At 29.8% G+C, this 9,660-nt stretch overlaps 1 protein-coding gene, 1 long non-coding RNA gene and 1 other non-coding gene across 5 annotated transcripts; 2 read left to right on the top strand and 1 right to left on the bottom strand.

Moving 5' to 3' along the window:
* Nucleotides 1-431: 431 nt before the first annotated feature.
* On the bottom strand, nucleotides 432-6,378 carry LOC122566544 (prosaposin). The gene is made up of 14 exons (XM_043723962.1): nucleotides 6,119-6,378; nucleotides 5,438-5,543; nucleotides 4,733-5,096; nucleotides 4,343-4,648; nucleotides 4,079-4,267; nucleotides 3,870-3,989; nucleotides 3,400-3,777; nucleotides 3,176-3,310; nucleotides 2,942-3,106; nucleotides 2,646-2,865; nucleotides 1,783-2,094; nucleotides 1,556-1,695; nucleotides 1,254-1,484; nucleotides 432-963 (listed from the first exon to the last, which is right to left on the bottom strand). Exons 1-14 carry the CDS (start codon nucleotides 6,153-6,155, stop codon nucleotides 874-876), a joined length of 2,793 nt encoding a protein of 930 aa, XP_043579897.1. The 5' UTR covers nucleotides 6,156-6,378; the 3' UTR covers nucleotides 432-873.
* Nucleotides 6,379-6,748: 370 nt separating this feature from the next.
* LOC122566545 lies at nucleotides 6,749-9,407 on the top strand. Of its 3 annotated transcripts, XR_006316548.1 has the most exons (6): nucleotides 6,749-7,289; nucleotides 7,651-7,883; nucleotides 8,001-8,309; nucleotides 8,679-8,836; nucleotides 8,929-9,188; nucleotides 9,270-9,407. It is a non-coding gene; the product is annotated as an uncharacterized LOC122566545 (long non-coding RNA). The 3 variants fall into 3 exon arrangements; XR_006316546.1 differs by having other exon boundaries at nucleotides 6,749-7,883; XR_006316547.1 differs by having other exon boundaries at nucleotides 6,749-7,883; nucleotides 8,929-9,192; nucleotides 9,270-9,365.
* A 131-nt stretch (nucleotides 9,408-9,538) lies between these two features.
* Trnav-aac lies at nucleotides 9,539-9,611 on the top strand. Its single transcript has one exon. It is a non-coding gene; the product is annotated as a tRNA-Val (tRNA).
* The last annotated feature ends 49 nt before the right edge of the window (nucleotides 9,612-9,660 follow it).

Genomic DNA, 9,660 nt, shown 5'->3' on the forward strand with positions numbered 1-9,660 from the left:
AGAAAAGAAATGCTTTCTAATAATTATATTTTTGTATCTTATATCTTGAATGACATGTCTCTATTATAAACAACGGCAATCAATAACGTAACATACTGCATAATTTTTTGTGTTAAATGATTGATATTCATTACTTATCAACTTTTGGTATAGATTATTTATAGAAGTGCACTTGATCTATTTCGCAGCCAGTCAAAAATACATATAATCATAATAATTGGCTCCAATATCAATGTATTTAATTGTAATATATCCTTAAATATGAATCAATCTGATTAAATTTCTAATTACATTACCTACTTAAGATAACAGTTATCATTACTTTCTTAGTTGTAATAAGATTTTAAAAATCATATATCCCCCAAAGGATATAGTAATACTTAAATAAATTAATAAATGCAGCAGTAATCTAGTAACAAGAAATAAACAACTACTATTTTAATTTTGTTTTATTATCACAGTTGACATTAATGCAATTTGTAATAATAATAATATGTATATTGACAATTACGGTCTGTATACACTTGAAATCATAGTTATATTTTCAATATTATAGTACATACAACTGTTATAAAATATGAACTTAATATTGTTGAAAGACAATATACTTGTGATAGTGTAAAAAGCTTATTTATAGATTTATTACTAAATTTTCTACATTACGCATAAATTTTAAATGGACATTGTTTTGGAAGTTTTTAATCGTGCCATCACAATGTTATATTCTTAAAAAGTCGTGCAATATAACGCTAATAATTATCATTAAATTTCTAGTATCATCAATGTAATATCGTAAGGAAACAAAATTATTACGATTAAACATCTTAAAATGTAAAAATCAGAGAATAGTTCAATTTATTATTCATTTCAAATTTAAACATTAGGTTCTGTCTCGCTCAAAGTGATTTGTTTAGGAGGAGCGAAATCGGCCTTCCATACGTTTTCTTTGCAATGTTCAACAGCCTTAAAAAAGAAACATAAAAATATTTATTATATCATATATGTATATGTAATTTCATTGAATTACTTCGTACTAACGCACACGTGTGACAGCGAAAATTCTACCTAAAATATTACGAGATGAATAAGATAGCTTTAAATGCTTTACTACGACATAGTATACTTTACATATATTGTATGGCATTTTGTACTGAATCTTCATCGCTACCCATTTGTATTATATATGGAACAATGCAATGAAACTGACGACATAAAATTTCTAATATCTAACAAATTTAATCACGTTTACTTACCTTACATTCGCGAGCTGTTTCATTAGTAGAACACCAGTAGACAGGGCCCCATGTACAGTGCTTTATACGATTTTTTTCGTACGATCGTTTAATTCGCGAATTTTCCAAAGATACTATTGAATAATCATTGGGTGCACAAAGACCTATTTTACTACATATTTTGTAAATATTTTCGCGCTTCTTGACAATATTTATTATGCTTTGCCCATAGGAATTAATAAGCGTAGTGCACTAAAAATGAGTAAATGTTATTATTTTACAAAAACTTTTAAACAAGTTTACAAGAGATCTAACCAAATTACCTTATGTTCTTTGTCTGCTGGTAAATGTTTACATACATTAGACAATACTTTCGTAATGCTGTTATCAACATCTTGTACGTCCAAAAATTCATCTATTACTGATATAATAGATTTGCACAAAGCGCATTCTGTTACAGAAGCTATTAATACAACAAATTTCCGTTACGAACATACGTTAAAACTGATATTTTAATAAGTATTTAATATCTTAAATATTTCTTAGCCACCTTTGATTTCCTGTATGTATAATGAGCAAAGTCCAAGCATAGTGCAAACTTGCTTTGGTTTGACATCTTTTGTGAGGACATCGATTACAGCAGAAGCGTATTTACTAACGAATTGGTTACATTCTCGAGAAACAGACTTAGGAAGATGATTACATACTCCAAGTACTGCCTTTTCAACTTTACTTTTCTCCTTTTCATTACCAAGTACTTTGTCAACATAATGCATAGTGAATTCACAGATTACACAATATGGCCCTTGTATACTTTCTGACACTTCAGTACTTGCTGGAGAATTAGGTATTTCATTTGTTACTGAAACATGAAATATATTTTTGAAATACCGCAGGAATTTTATAGATATTGTATTTTTATCAACTCTTTGAACTCCTTTGTCGAGCTTTCACAGACACTCTTATGTCGAGTCACACTCGACATTTTTAAATTGTAGGTTTAATTGCAGGTCACAAGAGAGTTCGGGAGAGCGTGTTAGAATTTATCTATGATTTGCGAGTATCAACAGCCAAATTAGGAAGACCAGAAACAAGTGATGACAATGAATGACTAAATAGAAAACCACATTTCATATTTCTGCAATCATAAGGATAAACACATTGCTAAAATTATGCAGTTTGCTTCAATAGAAAAATGCCCGGGGGAAGAAAAGAAACTAAATAAAGAAAACAGAAAAGAAACTTCGAATTGGTTCCTATCTATAACTATCTTTGAAACACATTTCAAATGAAATACTTAAGATAATAGAGAGTTTCTGAAAAAGAGATTAAAAAAATGATAGAAAAGTTTAAAGGGATAACTTATAAGAAATTTTCATGCAAAAAGCTCAATAAATATATGTATATACATACAAATTTCACCATCTTTATCCGTAATAAAATCATCTCTTGGACCAGGATTCTTTGAAGCATCGCACAATTTAATATAAACACATACTTCTTGAGGTGTTAAATCAGCCAGCAATAACTCTATAAGTTCTTTACTATAACCTTTAACTAAATCTGTACATTCTTCGACCAAACTCTGTGGCAAATGAATACATAGCTTATCCAGTTGAGCTTCTATGTTTGCCTGTAATATTAGGATGTAGTTAATGATATTATATTTTTAAATATGTTAAAGCATATAAATGCAGTTTGCTTGTAACCTCGGTCTTATTATCTTTTATAACTTCATAAATTTGTGACACAGCAAGTAAACATAGTGGACAACTAGGTTTGCTCTTTTTTTCTTCAAGCATATATTTTGCTGGAACACTGTGCCACAGTGCCATCAACTTTGCATCTGGACACAGGTGTAACATTGGACATATCTGTAATTAATACTTTATGATACACTGCATTCATTAAATAATCAATACACGATGAACTTCTACACTAACTTGAGATGGATCAATTTCTTGAACCAAAATAGCTACAATAGCGTCTCCATAAAGATCGACAAACTGTGTACATTGATTTTCTATAGATTCAGGTAATTTCGTACATACTTTTCCTAATACTTTCTTTACTTTATCCTGAAAATAATAATGAATAGCATCTTGATATAATTTTACATATTTTTTTATCAATACCGCGTTATGTAAAATATTATCGTGATTATTACCTCTGTGGTAGGATTCGTTATAGCTTCTTGTATAAAATGTAATATATATTCGCATAACGCACATGTTTCTGTCCCTTTAGTGTCTAATAAACCTCCTGATACAGGGAATGGTACTGTTCTTTCAATAGGCAATTGCATTGCTTCAACTTCTGATTTACTCAATTGTTCGTTACTATCATCTTCTATATTCTTAGTGTCTGACAGACCCTGTAATTGATAGAACGGTACCAATCTTTCAATAGGCAATTGCATTGCTTCAACTTCTGATTTACTCAAATGTTCACTATTATCAGCTTCCATGGCCTTGTTTGCATTTTGGAAAATACGTGTTCCTATCGCAGCCGCGGATTTAGGTACTAAAGGCCAAATTGGCTCATTCTACATAATATAAAATATTTTCATTAATAACAATTCAGAAATAGTAGTTATGTTAGAAGCATGTGTATAATTAAAAAAAGAAAGATATAAACCTGCAATGCTTTGTCTGGGGTAGGGCATATTCCACCCATTTGACAAACAATATTAGAATTTAAACCTTTTGTAAGATATTCATATATTTCTGGATAATATTCATCAACTATAGCCAGACACTTAAATAAGAGATATAAAGATATATGATTAATAATTTGAGATATTCTATAGAATATTTCTACAAATTGATAAATATTGCAATACTTACCTCAGTAGAAAATGATTTGGTTTGTTTACATAATCCTTTCAGAACTTCTTTAAATTCTGCTTCTGTAGTATTAGCTACTAAAAGATCTCTTAAATGTCCTACTAATTGTTCACATAATTTGCATGGCAGGTCGTCATTTACATCGACCATACCCACACTTGAAAGTGGTCTAATTTCTACTTTCAAAGTCTAAAATACAATTTTTATAAGTAACTTAATCATAATATCTCAAAGTTGTTACATTATATTATTTTCTAAACTCACTTTATCAGCATCTTCATGTTTGTGGAATTTACCACTACACTGACCAGATAAATGGCAAACATTTTGAGCATTGAAACTTTCTTGCAATTGAGCATATATTGTGTCAAAGTAAGTTAAGATCGTAGCTGAACAAGCATCTGAGTAAGTACCAAGTTCTGCACATACATTAAGCATTTGTTGTAACACTTTATCACGTGGAGTATTATTTAGTTTATGTTCCATATGAGCTGCTACTGTATAACATTTTGAACATTCATCGGGTTCATATTCATCTTTTTCCAAAGATCGAGATTTTACATCCTTAGTCTAAAATATAATATATTTAAAACAATAAGGATATCTTTTAGTATAAATAATTAATATAGGGAAATAATTTGCATTATTAATTACCTTAGATTCAAGTTGTCCATATTCCATTAACAATTTGTCCATACGAGCAGAATTACAAAGTCCCGCAACAGAACAAACAATAGATGGATTCATTTCAGACGCTAATGTTTCAATAAGTTCTGGGATAAATTGATCTACAATTGTTATACATTCCTTCACAATTACATTTAGGCGAATAAGTCTACAGCTTCCTTCAAAAACAGTTTTTAAATCCTCCTGGGTTTGATTACTCTCTAGTTGGTCACGAGCTTGCTGAACCATGTCCATACAAACGTTACATACGCTATCATTATCCTCTGGTACTTTCATATTCTTCCATATCGTTTTAATACAATGTGCAGTTGCATTACAGCCTGCTGCAGTTCTACATTTATATAAAATAAAATGTTTTAGTACTATTTTAATTCTTAACGATGTTATATTTAATGCAAAATTTTATGAATATGAAAGTTTTTATTATGTTTCAAACACAGAACACAGCTATACACACATGTACAAAAATAAAGATAGCTATAAACTTGTAGAGTGAGATAAAGCAAAATATATAATATCAGAACTAATAAAGTATGTACTACTGCAAAATTTATCATGCAATCTAAAATAACACGCAATGGATATTTTTCTTATACACATATCTATAATAATGTAATAGTATTAGTGACGATATTTTATATTCCTTATTTTACTACATTTCATTGAACGCACTTGATATTTTCACACCAGTACGAAGGTCCCCATGTACATTCCTGTTGACCCAAAAGGTAAAGATTTGCTGGACCCTCAGCATTAATAACTACTCTTGCTGTAGATACTAAAATAGATATGATAATTATTGATCATAATAAAATATATATCCAAATATTATATTTATTTATTTTGTTTCCCAGATTATATTATTTTAACAATAAATATAAAAACAATATATTCAACATCTTTATCTGGAACAACATATCTAACAAAAAATATATGTTTAGCAGGTTGAAAATACATGGAAGATTCTTGTTAATCATAAACTATTCCTCAGTAATTGTTAAGTACTGACTCATCTCATTCATCTGAATAAGCAAACTCTGTCTTTTGTGCGTAATAATAATGCGATTATAGGATGTAACAGAGGAACCAAATTAATGTTATTTCTCAAGTGGTAGATATTAAATATGTAATAAGCTGTGCCTTTACAAAATAATTATAATATTATGGTTCCAAGGTACATTAATAATATTGCGTGTTTTCGATAAGACTTCAACAATTAAGGCGTAAAAAGTACGTTTCGAAAAGGTAAAACAAATAAAAATACAACGCAGGAAAAAAAATTTAACGTTCAATTACGATGCAGCTGAACAAAGGAAATGAACAAATTAAATGCAGAATAATCGAGATGCTTACCAGCAAGGATCGCGCAAAGCGCGATCAAAATCTTCATCTTTGCTGTGTAACTTTCCAATTTGTTTGCGACAAGGGTACCAGTAAGAAAAGTTCCCGATTTAATCGCGTTACTTCTTTGTTGCTTTCTTACCCACGATAATGTTCAGCGGTGACGTGCAATTACCCTTGTAACAACGTAGTTGCAGAAAATATCGACAAATTGTTTAACGGTCGAACACCAGGCGCTGCTGTCAAGTGACTGTTTCTAGCGCTTATAGGTACAAAGATACGCAGCTGCGCATTCTTTGACTGATGAGTATTCTCTCTCCCTCTTTTTCCATGTCGCTAAACAGCCAATAAGAACTCTGTATCTAGACCAACCGTTTCCATCACGTGATATGAATCTCCTTTCTTACTCATTGCATACAAGGAACTTGATAGTTTATGCTGTTGCATTCTTAAAATGTGAGACATCTTTAAAAATTTCGTCGAATTGAAAATAGAATTATGCATGAACATTTTTCAATCAAACGATTAGGGTAACTATGTTTCCTCGCTAATTAATCGTTGAATTGATTTTAACTGAAGCGGACGGCGCTCGTGGTGTCATCTGTCGGTATGTATATAAGAAGTGTACGGTATGAGAATAAACGTTGTTTTGATTGTGCTATCAGAATATTATCGATTCTTGGATAAAAATCAGCAATTATTTAATGATTAGTATAATTTATTTCATAGTAGAAAGATAAAATGGTTTGAAACAAGGGAATCGTTTCCTACAATATATACAAAAATGCTTATATTTAGTATAATATATTTGCAATTATGTATGATGTATGTATAGCATACGTCGATAACGGATACGTAAACGAATTCTAAATAAAGTACCGACATTTTGATCGATCGCGAATTTGATATTCCTTTGTAGCGAAATAACGCCAATGTACACAAAATCACGATTTTGCTTCTTAATCTCTTATTTCTTTTTTTCAATTGCACGAGCTATACAAATTTTTCATTAAGTGTTTCGTCTCGTAACTTTTATATATACATATATATTTTCGGATTGATTTCAAATTTTACTATTATAATCACGGTAATCGTGTCTTACTACAGTACTAACGAAATTTCAAAAAGTTTCAAAAGTTCAATGCGAATAATATATATGTACATTTACAACAAATTTTCTGCGGTAAGTGTCCGAATACTTTGGTGAATCACTGTACGTATGTTCGATGTACATGTGCAGGTACATATCGCAGTCACTTCTTTTATTGTATATCATAATAATCATAATAAGGACCATAAGTTTCATTAAATATTTCGCGCAAATTTTAATTAATTTATCTTATCATCTTAATACTGTGATTATTAATATCTCTAATTAAATATAAATATTAAATATTCAAACGTGTAGTAGATATGAAATACTACTACATTACTATGTCTTAATTGGTTATATTGATACGTTATCAATATTTTAATTATTAAACAATCGCTACCTCGAAATTACGAAACTCATTACATTTCCAAATTTATACAACTATTTTTAGGTTCATTTCGTAAGTTTCCGTTAAAGCAAGAAAGCAAATCAACCGAAGATAAAAGTGTATTATATTACAACATTAAAGTTCTTATGTTCGCATTATCGGTTCACACTTTGCCATGGCTGTGACAGTCATTGGTGTTGAAAAATAATGTTCACTGATATAGTAATATCATATGAGCGTTTATTATTAACCATTGTAATGGTTTTGCCATAGCATATGTCACATGTATGCCACGCGTAAGTATGCTTCATCCTTTTGTATATCTAATTCGTAAAAACCAGTAGTCTATTTCGAGATGAACAAATCGAATCATCTATATTCGATGTATATTAAGTCATCGTTTGTTTTAATAGCAATACGCAAGTCCAATTGTGCGAACATCGTTATTATTATTGTCGATACAGTGTCAAACATAGAATTAGGCGCTTTAGGCGAAAGCGGTCGATTTTATACAACGCATTTTATTTTCGAATTTTCACACAATCAAGAATGTACTCTAATTAAAAATCAGAATGTCAAAGTTCAGTCGTGTTGGAGAGTCGAAGGATATCAATTTGCTGTAGATAGAGCTTGATACGAATATGTAAAAAGACTCTAAACAGTAGTGTCGTCTTAACGCATCGCTATCTCGAAAGGTTTTAAGAACTTCCTGCGATAAAACCGTATGTAAAGAGACATTTCTAAAGAAATAAAAATTATATAATTTAGTTAAAAAGTTAAAGTCTATTGTCCCTATCTCTTTAATTCAAGACTACAAATACAGCACAGATTGAATTTATATTTTTTTCATTTTGTAATTTCATTTAATATCACATGATTTTGCTACATTGTATTTGATGGAATCGATGACTATTCGCAATTAAAGACCAATATCATCTGGCCATGCTACTGTTATCGATGCAATTAAATAAATCGGTCAATGATTAGTAGCTATAAATTGTAATTATGATTAATAATTTAAAAAAGATGTATTTTCTTAATTATGTCATTATTAATGATAGTTTCTATTTGACCTTGTTCTCGGTATATAGTACTTTTTGAGTTCCGTAAACCTGACTACTTTGATAGGAGATGTCCAAAATGACATGCAAGTGATAAGATGATAATAAATATGAGCTTAATATAACGTATGAGTTGGAATGGTTGAAAATTCTTCAATTAGGCGTTTTCTTATGCGAATGTAACAGATGTAAGTTATATTAATTTTCTAAACACATGATTAAATATTCTATTATAGGAAATATTATGAAATAATTAAATATCACATGTAAATTATTTTAGTCAGCTAGTTTGACGATCTTGTAATAAACAACTTTCAAGTAAATTGTACTAGGAACTGTGGAAATTCCGAATTTAAATTTACATATGTTATTTCTACTTGTGAACATACCTGAAGCATTTAAATGAGTGTGTACAGAATGCATTAGAGAATTGAATATCATATTTGAATACCAGGAATTATTGAAGAGTAACAGAAGATCGATGACAAAGCGCCTACATACCTTGAAGTATAACCTATAGTATTTCTGAACATCTCCTGTGTAGGTAATCAGATAACAAATTATAGAATATAAAGCTTGTTATGTCTTGTAAGCAAGATTAAATAGTATATACTTTTATAGTATTACAAACTCCACTTATCGCTGGACATCCTGTATATGTATACACAAAGGTATAGGAGGAGTATCTTACGTTTATTCTTCACAAAATATAATTGATATTCCAAATAATTTTTATAGAATTTAGCTTTTTGTTATTAAAATTGAATCTTTTCACGAAATTTAAGAATTATGCATATTACGTAATATAATATTGAATATTACATTTGTTTCTTTTAAATTTTAAGTTTAAAAGTGTCATAAATAATTTATGAAAAAAGTAACTGTCAATTGTTTCCGTGGTGTAGTGGTTATCACATCCGCCTAACACGCGGAAGGTCCCCGGTTCGATCCCGGGCGGAAACATTTCTTTTTTCTTCAATCAATATTTTCTATGGTAAGAAAACAGATCACA

Source organism: Bombus pyrosoma, linkage group LG4, assembly GCF_014825855.1.
Source record: "Bombus pyrosoma isolate SC7728 linkage group LG4, ASM1482585v1, whole genome shotgun sequence".
Classification (NCBI taxonomy): domain Eukaryota; kingdom Metazoa; phylum Arthropoda; class Insecta; order Hymenoptera; family Apidae; genus Bombus; species Bombus pyrosoma.